This window comes from Pholcus phalangioides, unplaced genomic scaffold (genome assembly GCF_987345545.1).
Source record: "Pholcus phalangioides strain wild (caught in Gottingen) unplaced genomic scaffold, Ppha-v1.0 ptg000030l_1, whole genome shotgun sequence".
Lineage (NCBI taxonomy): Eukaryota > Metazoa > Arthropoda > Arachnida > Araneae > Pholcidae > Pholcus > Pholcus phalangioides.
In genome coordinates, this window is record NW_028301620.1 from 6,551,038 (window position 1) to 6,565,313 (window position 14,276).

Genomic DNA, 14,276 nt, shown 5'->3' on the forward strand with positions numbered 1-14,276 from the left:
GTGAAATATACGCTAAGATATTTGAATTCAAAAATAGGAGAGAAGTTATAAAAGAACATCAAAAAAAAAACTAACGGACACCGCTCCTTTCCCTCATTTATGCTGTCCTTCCCCAACTTTTTTCCCTTTTTGAATGCGAATATCTCAACGATTATTGCACTTGGTTGCTTGGAGGTTTGTTTCTTTTTGGCCTCACGAGAGACAGAGCAACAATTTTCTGATTGGAAATTACAGCACGGGAGGGCGACCGTATAAAAAAAAATTCGATTTTGTATTTTGTTACACACTGTATTTTCACTCTCAAAACTGGTACGGGATAATTTTTGAACGTCTTTTTTGAGCATTTTTTCTAAACTGTAACTGTACCTTTACGAGGGACGGTTGATGAAATAAAGGCCGTGAAAAAAATGTGTGAAAAAAGAAAAAAATGTGTGGAAAAAAAGAAGAAAGTTGACACATTTTTTTATGTAGGAATAAAATTTTCCCTTTCCTTATCTCGGGGTTTACCATGGTCTCCCGCACATCCCGGAGCCGGCAGGCCCCTAGACGTTTACGGACGGGCAAAAATTAAATGGAAAAAAATAATTCTCAGACATGTTGACGTTTACAAGACAGAAATGAAAACCAATATAGAGATGGTATAGTATCGATTAAATTTAAAATTATGTACAGTCTATATCAGTGATTCCCAACGCGGGCGATGGGAAGTTCCAGGGAGGACGGTGAAAGCTACGGGTATAACATAGTATCCTATAGGTTAGATTGCGTTGGGGGGCGATGGGATAAAAAAAGGTTGGGGAAACTATGGTCTATATGAATTGGTCAAAATTTACTGTGGACCGACACCGGTGGACCAGTGGTTGAAAAATACTGAGTCAAGTCTATAAAGGCTGTATATAAATGACTGTGGTGAAAACATGTCACACACCAAATCAGCACATTACAAAATTGACCATCAATATTCTATGAACACGTCTATTTCGTGTACCTACCAGAATCTCGATTATTTCGAGTCTTTATCCTTGTACCCCTCGATGACACGTTTCGGTCACCGAAAAAAACAAAAGAAAAATTGCCACCACCACGTGTGCGTAACCTCCATTTATAGTCACTAATGTGGATAGAATGTAATGTATGTGGCGGTCTAGTTCTCGTCAAGATTTTATTTCTAACACACACCGATCGGTCAAATAATAGTTTTTTCCTCGCGTAGATGGCTGCCATCTGTATATAAAAAATTATTATTATTTCGTGCATTCGCCCGATGACTGATAATTGAATTTTCCAGATACATAGCCGTACTTAGTGTGTGACAGATGAGGTCACATCGTGCCTGCATTTGTTTTTGGAGTAGGGGGGGGGGTGGCTCACATACAGGAATGCAAATAAAAAAACACCTTTTTTTCTTCTTGTGAACGAGGTGTTGTCTGAGCTTCAACTGATTTGATTCTGGAATTTTCATCCATTCTGAAATTATTCCTGTCATCAGCTTTTGAAGTATTTCTTTCATCTATTTTGAATTTTCATGGGTGCTGAAATTATTCCTTTCATCTATTTTGGATTTTCATGGGTGCTGAAATTATTTCTTTCATCTATTTTGAATTTTCATGGGTGCTGAAATTATTCCTTTCATCTATTTTGAATTTTCATGGGTGCTGAAATTATTTCTTTCATCTATTTTGAATTTTCATGGGTGCTGAAATTATTTCTTTCGTCTATTTTGAATTTTCATGGGTGCTGAAATTATTTCTTTCATCTATTTTGAATTTTCATGGGTGCTTGAACAATTTTCGTTATTTATTCTTAATTTTCTGGGTGCTTGGATAATTTCTTTCATTTATTCTGAATTTTCATGGGTGCTTGAATCATTTCTTTCATTTATTCTGATTTTTCATCGGTTCTTGAAGTATTTCTTTCATTTATTCTGAATTTTCACGGGTGCGAGAATTATTTCCTTCACATATTCTAAATTTTCTCTCATTAGTTCTAAGATAATTTCTTTCATTAGATTCTAATTTCAATTGATTTTGGAATTATTTCTTCCATCAATTTAAAATTCTTTCAATTTTCTATTCAATTCTTCAAAAAATGCAATTCCAAATTCGAATTGCGCACTTCTATACAATTCTGCAGAATTGTACATATCTGTATGCTCCACACACACCTACAGAATCTCGATTATTTTCAGTATTTATTCTTGTTTTCCTCGATGACACGTTTCGATCACCCAGAAAAAAGAAATTGCCACCACCACGTGTGCGTAACCTCCATTTATAGTCACTAATGTGGATAGAATGCTATGTATGTGGCGGTCTAGTTCTCGTCAATATTTTATTTCTAACGCACCGATCGGTCAAATAATAATAGTTTTTTTCCCTCGCGTGGATGGCTGCCATCTGTATATATACAAAAAAAGTAATAATTTTTATTTTATGCATCCGCCCGATGAATGATAATTGAATTTACTGGATAACGTACGTCATTGAGTAGTAATAAGCGATAAAATGATTATTTTATGATCTGTTTTTTCATGATGAAAATACTCTTCCCTGTTCCGTAGATGTAGAAAAAAAGGGCTTTGATTCTTTATAACTCTGAAGAAAAAAATAATTATAAATAAAATCAAATAATAATCTCAAGGTTGATGCGTCAATTAATGCGCAACTGTAATAATTACTGCCATAGAATACAGGAAGAAGAATATGTTTTTATATATTTCAAAAGGATAGTAATAGTAATAGTGATAATTTATCTTCGCAATTGATGATAATCTCAGAACAATTCAACTATTTTTCTCTCTCCGTAATGAGCTGAATAATAGTTGCCATATTTTTCTTGAGTTACGTCGCAATGCAATAAATTAAGCATTTTAATTGTATCATCGATTGTGTGCGTTGCCAATTAATATTGTTTTTATAGAAGGTCAATTTCATTGCTTGATTTGCGGAAATGCGAATCTTGTTCTGAAATAAACGAGGGCTATTATTATTATATTTATGACAATATGCTTCGGAAATGCACGCGTTGGTTATTTTGCGCATGCGCAGTGTTTTCGGGGTGGCGATAGACTTGAAACGCTGGGTTGTGGGGGGGGGGGGGCATGATGAGATGATGATGATGCAAATTCATGTAGTGGGGGGGGGTAATGTCGTCGTCCCCCCAGCATCAATGGCGGGGCCCACTGTTGTAATGTACAATCCATTCATATCATAGGCGGAGATAGACTTGGAAGTCTGGGGGGGGCACGGTCATTATTGCTGGGGGCACTATGATGATGATGTGTCAATACATCTATACATATATGCATTAGATCAGTCGACTTCACCTTTAATGCTGTATCCGTATCTCCGCCCACGATTCATATGCGGTGACTTTCGCACAGAAACGCGCCTAATCGTGTCGTCGAGATGCCCACCGACTGTGAAATACAGTCAAACTCAATTATAACGACATCGAAGATTCTGCGAGATTTTGCCATAATGACCGATGTGTCGCTGCAACCGTGGTTGACGTTTTCAAAGCTTGTTTTCATGGAAAAAGTGATAAGATCAATCAAATACCCTGCATAAAAATTTGTTATTTCATTCCAGTAAGGATGATCTTAAATGGATGGAGAGGAGTACAGGAAATCGGATACACAAATGCGGGACATTGCCAATTCTCCCCAAAAATATTGCCAATGGTCGGGGAAATCGTCAAAAATATCGCTTATAAATAATGCTCGGCAAGAAACATTGATATAACTAGCCTGCTGAAATGTGTTTCACGGGGTGGGGGAGGGAGAATGAAACGACCCCACGATTCACAATTTGAGAACCATTGCTTTACAAGATACTATTAGTACATCACCATCCTAACCGAACGGTGATCCAGTCCGGAATTTCTGGAATTTAAGGAATTTAAGGAATTTCTAACTGAAAGGTCACCGCCGGATTATGAGATCCTCTTTCCTCCACGGGGCCCCAAGAGCGGCCACACAGGCAAGCAAAGCACTGGGCCCCTGCCCACCAAATACAAACCCCCCCCCCCCCCCCCCCAGTGCGACCGCGAGCATTCTCGAGTGTTACTATTGGTACAGCAGATCCTTCCGTAATGGACACTCTCCGTTAACGGATGTTTTTTTTTTGGATTAAGTCTCAATGAACTCCCCCCTCTCTATATATAGTATTTTAGTATTTTACTCTCAGTTAACGGACTTTTCTCGTTAGCGGACAAAATTTTCGGTCCATTGGATGTCCGGTATCTCGAGAGGTTACATCGTAGTTTTTTTACTTCATTTAGGCCGAAATTACACTATAAAAGTTTGATAAAAGATATTTTGTGAAACATGAAAAAAAAACAACCAATAAGTCTGTTTATATTCGCTCGAATGTAACCGATACGCTTATGGGTTGCAGTTTTCAAGTTTTTTAAAAGGACTTTTATCAAACTTTCATAGTGTAATTCTTGCCTTACTCGTATTTGTCTTTCTTTATCGAAGATTTTATGACTAAAATATGCATGTTCATGTGTACCATGGGTTTTTAATTATCATTTTTATTTTAATGTTTCCAGCATGCGACATGAACGTGCACAAGAGGTGCCAGGTGAGCGTTCCCAACCTGTGCGGCTGCGATCACACAGAACGCCGCGGGAGAATCGAACTCAGAATCGAAGCCTCTCCAACGAAGCTCGTTTGCGAAGGTGTGAGAAAGTTTTTACGTTACTGTATTTATACTCCACTGTCTTTTAAATACTGCACTTAAAGATCAAGAAATTCAAAATCGATAAACTTGGCTTGCATTTCTGCGGCACTTCCATCCCGGTGTAAAAAACATTAGATTTATTTTGTTAGTACATTGGCCCTCAGCACATCTTCTAACGATTCAATATATGTCGAAACGTGTTGTGTGAGTGTATGTATAACCCTAGCGTATCAAAAAATCACCAACGAATGAGGCAAATACCAGGAAATACTACCTGGAAATATAAACCTACGTTTAGTATTTCCTAATATTTGCCTCATTCGTTGGTGATTTTTTGAGCGTATTTATATTGTCAGAATTTTGCGGGTTCTTGCTGGTGCTGCCATCTTTCTTATCGCTCCGAGATGTAAATCGAGCTGTGGCCGGGCCTTCAATGTTCAATGCCATCTGTATTGCATATTTTGAAGTAAAGATCGTAACTGCTCGACGCCCATAAAAGGTATTCGGGACTCTCGTAAGAAGTATTCCGTTGTACTTCAGAGTAGCATTGAGTGTACAGTGAGCACGGAGTAGCATTATCGCCCGTTCATGGTAGGGTGAACAACAACAAGTGGTCCGGTTCCAGCACAAAACGAAGAAGAGTGCGTGACGAAAAATGTAGATCTTTGAATAATTATTGGTAAATAGTGCATCAATAGACAATTGATAATGATATTTTTCTTGGGGGGGGGGGATACACACCATTATCAATGATTGTTGGTGACACAGAAGTGGTCGACTAAAATTGGTTTTCTGCGGTTGTCCAACTTTGAGGCGTGTATGCGAGCCTGTCTCCTATTTGAAGGGGGGAGATGCCCCCTCTCCCGTTCAGGGAAAAAAAATTGTATTATTGGCATAGGTGGGAGGGTGTGAAGGTGGACCCCTCCCCCTCTTCGTTCACTATACGAATCCTCACCCATTTCCCCTTCCAGGGGAGCCTGTATTAGTAATAGTAGTAGTATCACTGATTGGCATCATTAAACGATGTTTTTGCATATTTTATACAATTCACAAACAAAACCTGCGCCGTATTTGAAATCTCACGAGAATTCCTCCGTGAAATTCCCCGATAAGAAGTGAGTGATTCGGATTTAATGGTGTTGGAATTTTTCTATTCATAATCGATTGAAAAATGTGCGGAATTTATATTAGAGTCCAGAAATAAATGTACATTTTCGTTCAATACGGTTATTAAAAAAAGGGAAGGTTGAAAAGAAACTTCGGTATAGCCCCGAGGGTGCTCAACCTTTAAGAGAATGAAGGCCACGTCATTGGTTGTGTTCGCAAAACATGTTGCGAGCCATTTCACTGGTTCGAAAACGTGGTGCTGTAAATGTGTCTGTCGTCCGTTGCTTGAGTAATCTGAAACTGTGGCGTGGATAAATTTAGTGATGTGGAACTGCACCGCGGACCACTTAAGTGCTCTGCAACTGTGAGGCGGGTTACTCAAGTTATCTGTAAATATGCCACGGGCCACTCAAGTGATCTGATTATGTGCCGCAGGTCCTTTAAGTGCTCTAGAATTATGCCGCCGCGGGTCACTCGATCTGTAAATATGCCGCAGATTCTTTAAGTCAGGGCAGGCCCGTCATTTAGGGGGGCCCTCCCGGCTTTTGAAAATACACTACAAATAATTGTATATATATATATATATATGCGTATCTTTAGTACATGCTCTTTGCCCCCCTCCCCCCCTGGAAAAAGTTGAAATGACGTCCCTGAGTCAGGGGTTCTTAACCTATGGGTCACGACCCAAACACTTGATTCGCAGGGGCTTCAATTATGAGTTGTGCAAATCCACAGTCCTGTTATAAAAATTCACTTATTGTGTCACTGGTTCCATTGATTTTGAAAAACAAACAGTCCCGTGGGTCGCGAAACTGATCTTGTTGTTGATTTTTGGCTGCGTCCTGCAAACCCCTGCTCTGAGCGGGGGTGAGGGGTTGGAAGTGGGGACAATCGCCCCTAATAACAGCAAAATAATATGGGAGCAATGGGTCCGTTCCGTAAAATACGGGATGATCCACTGTACCTACACAATTGCCACTTCTCCGACATATCGCCCTAAATCAGCCCTTCACTCAGGCATGGATCCACGGAGAAGAAGAAGGCGATAGAAACGATCTCCTTCCTCTCAAGAGCCGAATAATATTGTGAAGTTTGTTGTCCCGTAAAAAACGGGACGATCCAACGAACTAACACGATTCACCCATCCACACATCTTGCTGGATCAGCACCTAGCTTCAAGTGATCCGGAATCGTACCACTTTGTTCATTTAAAAAGAATTAGGTTTTAGGCGGCGGGCCACATCTGATGAATCCGAGGGCCACGTTTTTTGCCCGTGCATGTATTGTTTAGCCGATATTTTTAGATGAGCTTAAAGAAGTTATTGTTTTCAAGAGATTAACGTTCATCCATTGATTAATTCAGTGCGGGAAGCGAAGAATTTGATTCCGATGGACCCGAATGGACTGTCCGACCCATACGTCAAGTTGAAGTTGATACCTGAGGAAAGGAACACAGTCAAGAAGAAGACGAAGACCATCAAAGCAAATCTCAACCCTCAGTGGATGGAGACCATCAACCTGTGAGTACATTCTTCCCGATTTCGCTTCATCTCACTATTTATTCATCGCAATGATTATTCCATATATTATCAATTTGTGTTTGATACCAGGGGCCGTCTTAACGCACAGCTCAGGCATGGTCCCCGAGCGTGTCCGGATAAATCACTGATGAAAGTTCTTCATAGAGAGACTGAGTGAGTGAGCAAGTGAGAGCGTGTGCGTAAGTGAACGGGTGAGCGGGCAAGTGAGAGCGTGTGCGTAAGTGAACGGGTGAGCGAGCAAGTGAATGGACAATTGAGAAGTGAGAGTGAGCAAACGACACCGAGTGTCAGTCGACAAATGGGGCGAGTAAGCGAGTAAGTAAGTGAGAAATTGCGCTAATGAGCAAGTGAGAAAATGAGCGATATAACGGTGCCAGAAAGTGAGTGAAAGTGATCAGCATGCAAGTGACCGAGGTCAGTGATCAAAAGAGGGTAACAGTGAGTGTGCGAGAAAGTGAGTGAATATTCGAGTTTAAATTCTGTTCACACTCACTTAGGCTGGGATTACACTATAAAAGTTTTCTAAAAATTCTTTTATAAAATTTGAAAAATTCAACCAATAAGATTATTAGTTGCATTTGCTCGAACGTAACCTATGAGCTTTATTGGTTGGATTTTTCAAGTTTCATAAAAGGGATTTTACCAAACTTTTATAGTGTAATACCGGCCTTAGTCGCTTGCTCACAAACCAAACTTGCTTTCTCGCTCGTTCAATTATTAATTCACTTGTTCGCTTGTACTCACTAACTTGCTTACTCACTCTTAGTTGGTCACTCCCTCGATTTCTCAATTACTTGTTCACTCGCTCGCTCGCTGACTGGCTCGGCTACTTTCATTCGGTTAATTGTTCATTCATTTCATAGCTCACCAAGTCATTCATCACTTAATCACTTAGTCACTCGCTTCCTCGGTCACTCGCTCATTTACCGACTATCTCATCTACTCCATTACTTGATCTCTCGCTGGCGAACTGTGTTGTCAGTGAATTCTCCTGTCGATGAATTTTACTTTCGGTGAAGTTTTTCCATGAATCTGGCCTGAGATCCACACATCAAGAAACAAAAACTGTCAGGAAAAAAAACACACACACACACACACACACACACACACACACACACACAACAAGCATTATTACACATCATTAGAAGGCTAGATTGTGACTAGATGATAAGTGGCTAGTTTCCCAGTCTGGCGGGAGGGAGGGGGGCAAAGTATTTCTTTTCCCTGATGCCCACGATGTTGTTAAGATGGCACTTCTCGAAACATCGATTTTTTTCCCAACGTAGTGCTTACAGTTAAATAATCGTTTTGCATGTTCAAACTAATCAAGAACTGATTGAATTTTTTTCACCCAATAGAAGTGTGTTTTTGCTTCCCCTTCAGGGATCTACAACCGGAAGATCGAGATCGTAGGCTTCTGGTCGAGGTCTGGGACTGGGACAGGACGTCCCGAAACGACTTCATGGGCTCTCTGTCGTTCGGGGTGTCTGAGCTCATCAAGGGCCCCGTCATCGAAGGGTGGTTCAAGCTCTTGAAGGCCGAGGAAGGCGAGTTCTACAATGTTCCCGTTCCTGCTGAAGGAAGCGACATCGCCGAGCTACAGAACAAAATCAAAGTAAACAAAACAAGGATGATGATTATAATATTATATGTGTATTTTCTGCATTTTTAAAATACTAAACTTATGACCCTGGAGCCCATTGACTTGACTCGTTAATAATTCATACTTAAATTTCAAAGCAATCATGTGTATGGAAGAGCAAATAATCCTTTACCTGATACAAACACAGAACGAAAACAACGAAAATGGTAAATACACCGAAAAATATTAAATTTCTAATGAACTTCGACACACTACGGTTGTCGTCTTTAAAGGATAAATATAACTACTATCACGCTGACCAGGTGTCCCACTGTTTGGTTAATAAACCTTCACTCTAGGTTGCTCAGCGGAACTTCTGCTCAAGCCAAACGCAACCAATGATAACGTTGCTTTAGACCAGACATTCCACAAACTTTTTGCTCCATCGCCCCCTTCATCAGAGGAATTTTCTTCTCCCATCGCCCCCAACCTCAAGCCAATCCATAGGATCTTTTGTGATACTTCGGCTAACGAAGATTATTCGTTCCGGAATCACGTTCGTTAACCTAAACGCGATTTCCCATAGGTTTCTATGGATTTTATTCGTTCCAGCTTCTGCCCAAAATAAAGAGAAGATTCTCAAAGCACCAAGGAATGCTATAAAAAAAGACAAAAACTGATTGAAATCTAAAATGAACAGCTTCAAAATTTGATAAATGAGAGTCTGCAGGAAGATGAGCGATGCTGAAGATCTTTTTCAGTATACATACTGAAAAAGATCTTCAGCATCTCTCAAATTGTACGCAACCAGCACCAGCTTTAGTCTACTAAATATGGTGTTGGCTCAACCAAATTGAGTTCGTCCCCATCCATTTGTGATTTGGTCAGCTCATTTTTGTGTCCTGATACATGCAGATGGGAAAGATAATCCCCCTAGAATCTCCAGACTGTTCAGTTTTGCGCTAAGAATTGCGCTGAAAGAACGCGTGCTCTGAAAACATAGGCCACCCTTTCATTTTCAATTCATTTTCTATTAGCTGAATCTTTCATTTAACATGAAATGGTTAGAATTTCAGAAAGACAAGTGTAGGTACATATAGAAAAAGTACTTCGAGGTGTGGACATGAGTTAATCGGGCTCTAGTGTCAGTGATTCCGATGGTGATTGGCGCGAAAATTCAGCTCATGACGTGACTATTTTATGTTAGCGTGTGCATTGTATCGCATGGTCCTTCTACCACAATTAAGATTTTTTGACCCTTTAAAATTTGGCTCATCTTTTCTGCTGTATGATTATGTCAATTACACATATTATCAATATGTTCCTATATATGGCTTCTTCTTTTTTTTGTAAATGAAGGGTCGAATGTCAATCGGACAGCAGAAGCCATCTTACGAAGAGAACGAGACGGATTTCCCACATAACATGGGCACGCAGGATGTCATCAGAGCTTCAGATTTCCAATTCTTGATGGTGCTGGGAAAAGGAAGCTTCGGAAAAGTAAGCCTCTTCACTTTTTTTCATCTTTTTCTTTGGGGGGGGGGGATTTTTCAGTTTTGGTCAGGGAAAGTCAGAAATTTTTCAGTTTCGGTCAGGGAAAGTCGCAGAAATTTTTCTGTTTCGGTCAGGGAAAGTCGCAGAAATTTTTCAGTTTCGGTCAGGGAAAGTCGCAGAAATTTCTGATATATATATATATATATATATATATTCTATATATTTCTACATATTTCCTATATATATATATATATATATATTTCCTATAGGGAACTTTATATCGGGGAAAGTCGGAGAAATTTATAGTTTTTTTTGGCCAGAGAAATTTTGAGTTTTTGTCAGGGAAATTTTTAGTTCACATAAGAGAAAATCAGAGAAATTTTTCAGCTTTGGTCAGGGAAATTTTAGTTTTGATCAGCGAAAGCCATGGAAGCTTTCGGGTTTTGGTTGGGGAAATTGTGAGTTTATATATACATAAGCGAAAGAGAGAGCCAGGATGATTTTCGAGTTTTAATCAGGAGAATTTTTAGTTTTGGTCAGGGAAAAATATTTTTAAGTTTACATCAGCGGAAAAAATTTACATCAGGGAAAAGTTGGCGAAATTTTTGAGTTTGTGTGGTTAGGAAATTTTGTAGTTTTGCTCAGAAAATCGAGAAGATTTTTGAGCACATTTCGCTCTGAACCCTGCTTGATAGATGGAATCTTTGACTTCATGGGACCCTGGAAAAAGCAGGCAGTAAATATGTTACAGTATTAGGAGCTATAATATGCGGCTTAAAAGAGAAAAAAACGGTCTTAAATCGTTCTCTCATGTTGTTTTAGGTGATGTTAGCAGAGAGAAAGGGAACCGACGAATTATACGCCATCAAGATTCTCAAGAAGGATGTCATCATACAAGACGATGACGTCGAATGTGCCATGATCGAGAAGAGAGTCTTGGCCCTCGCCAACAAACCTCCTTTCCTCGTCCAGTTGCATTCCTGCTTCCAAACCATGGTAACATTCAAAATGTATATGTCATTAAATGTAATAAATCAGTTACTATGCATAATCACCAATCGCCTTAGTAAGTTTGATAAATTTATCACTTTTACTGGTGATTATACATAATGCCCAAGTGTACCTGGTTAATTTGATAAATAGCCTACTTGAAATTTATCGCTTTTACCAGTGATTATGCATAATACCTTAGAGTGTAATTGGTGAATTTGATAAGCATGAAAAACAATTCCAAATGAGTGTGTATATCGGGGGTTCGACTGTAGAATTCGTTAAATAAGGAGTTCGTTATATGAGGGTCTGATTACATACCCACAAAAACTTGTAAAAATTCGTTTTCAGACTCTGGCTCACCAGTATCTAAATAATGAACCTTGTTACGGAAATGGGGCCGCTTTATCATGTTTACTAGTACGAAATGGCGATTATGCATAATAACCAGTATGTGATGAATTTAGTAGAATTTATCATATTTACAAACGAGGCTTGGGTATTAATCCAGCATTACACAATAAAAGTTTGATAAAAGATCTTTTACAAAACTTGAAAAAAAACAACCAAAACTATTGGTTACATTCGCAATACGCTTATTTGTTGCATTTTTCAAGTTTTATAAAAGAAATTTTCTAAAACTTTTATAGTGTAATCCCGGCCCCCCTTATGCACAATCACCGGTAAAAGTGATAAATTTAGGGTAATTTTTATCTAACCTACCTACATGGTCGGTGATTATACATAACCGGTTTATTTATATATAATAACCGGATTTATAATATCACACATTTACCGTAGCATATACATTCTTTACCTCACTATCAACGACAGCTTTCAAACTACACTCGCTGGTAAAAGAATAAGAGATCGACACGGATTGGTTGAAAATCCTTAATTTAATCAATCCGCTTTTCGATCTCCAATCCTTTCACCAGCGGCTGTAGTTTAAACTCTGTCAGTGAGTACGGCCGTATCGGTCTCAATCAATGATCCGAGTCAATCGTATTCTAAAATCAAGATTCGTTAGAAAAACTCACTGGCCTATAATTTGGTACTTACATAGCGGCGGTGTAATAGTACTAAAATTTATTGAAAAGTCTAGGCACACACCATTATATCACGGTGACTAGATGTTTAAAATATGTTCAATTATTTTAAAATATTTAAAACTAGGGATATAAAACTTTTGAAATTTAGATTAGAATGAGTAGTAATCAGTTAATACGATATATATTGCTTCTTTTTTGCAGGATAGATTATATTTCGTCATGGAGTTCATTAACGGAGGAGATCTCATGTTTCAAATTCAACAATGCGGGAAATTCAAGGAGCCCGTTGCCACGTGAGTTTAAATAAACATGAAAGAGAAAGAGAAATTGCATGAGAAGATAAATGCAGTAGTATCAAGTTGAATCTCGATATTTTAAAGGGCAATTCACGTAAACAATTTTTAAAACAGCGATTGCCAAACATGCGTAAAAGATGCAAGATTCTTAAATTCTTACATACCCGAAATTTCTGGGCGTTGTTTTCCGTTTTTGAGGCGGAAGAAATCAATGAATATTTATGAAAAAAAAAGCATTTGAGAGAACCTACCATCTTATTTTTCCAGCAAAGGTGCCCCTTCGAGTAGCGTAGCTATCACTGGTATGGGATATTCAAGTATTATGGCAGCAAATTTTTTTAGCAAAGATTTTTTAGCCATTTTTGATCCCCTCCTCCCCTTGTCAGCAAAAGTCAGCAAAACATTGACACCCGTCAAAAAAATTTCGTCATCAGCTTTGCCCCCTACATCTTAACACACAGTGAGAGCAGAGGTGTACGCTGGGGGAGGGGTGGCGAGCCTCCTGTGCTGCATTGTGCTTCCACAAATGTTTAATTTTTACATTATTTTTTGTGGTTACTACATATATTTTAATTTCCCCCCCCCCCCATATACTTTGAAAAAGTGTTCTCGTGTATGATCAGGTAGGGTGGTTGGATTTGATGGGCTGGGGAAGGTGTTGTCACTTTTCCAACAGATACCCTTTACGTTAGAGGTTCCGTAAGGAATATTAACGTGGGTATCTTGGTAGTTAAGTTCAAACCTTCTGTGCCCCCCCCCCTCCAGATGATCAAAAATTTATTTTGATGCAAAAAATATTTTTGTAAAAAATTCAAAATATCGGAAGAAAACACTGTATCATTGGCATTAGGGACAGGGCGAATATAGCCACTCCGCCCCCAGATCAATATACATACCCGCGATGAACCACCATTTCCCCCGTTAGAAGAGCATGTATTGTCCATTTATGTACGAGAGTCCAGCAAATCACTCAAGGATAAAGCATGAAGTGTTATACGCGGAGTGGAAACAAAGCAGTATGGCCGAACTGTGAGTCGCCAACCTTTATCAGGTTACACCGGCCTTGAGAAAAGTTTTTCGAAGTGATTCTTTGTTATACCCTGCTCTGGGGAGCTACGGATAAGCGCTGTGAGGGCAAGGGGCGCCGCGAATGGAAAAAGTTTGAGAACCCCTAGTTTAGACAGTGGGCGTCAGAAGTGTTTTGACCCTGTGGGTGCTCGTCTTGAGTTTCGTGTATGAAATTTTGATTTCTGAATCAATTCTGAGAATGCTCGGATCCGTTCTACAAATTTCTGTGGGCGTTCGGCAGCACCTCCGGCCCCGATGCCACTGAACTTTTCCGACCCCCTATAAGTAAGACGGGACGTGGGAGCGGTTTACAGAGGTCTTAGAAAGGTTTGAGGGAGGACTTACCCATAGGAATGTTAATTCAGGTGTTCACAAACAAGGGAAAGGTTTTACTTGTATTTGGTATTCCTAAAAAAAGATTGAAAATAAAGATACCATTGAATATTGCATGTTTTCATAAA

At 39.3% G+C, this 14,276-nt stretch overlaps 1 protein-coding gene across 2 annotated transcripts in view; it reads left to right on the top strand.

Moving 5' to 3' along the window:
* LOC149067502 (protein kinase C, brain isozyme-like) overlaps positions 1-14,276 on the top strand; it is a 143,458-nt gene that overhangs the window by 96,389 nt on the left and 32,793 nt on the right. For both annotated transcript variants that reach the window (XM_089252734.1, XM_089252733.1), the window contains exons 5-10: positions 4,555-4,683; positions 7,156-7,312; positions 8,717-8,948; positions 10,275-10,415; positions 11,232-11,405; positions 12,653-12,744. In XM_089252734.1, the coding sequence (XP_089108860.1) occupies positions 4,555-4,683; positions 7,156-7,312; positions 8,717-8,948; positions 10,275-10,415; positions 11,232-11,405; positions 12,653-12,744 (925 nt within the window). The remainder of the gene's footprint in view (positions 1-4,554; positions 4,684-7,155; positions 7,313-8,716; positions 8,949-10,274; positions 10,416-11,231; positions 11,406-12,652; positions 12,745-14,276) is intronic.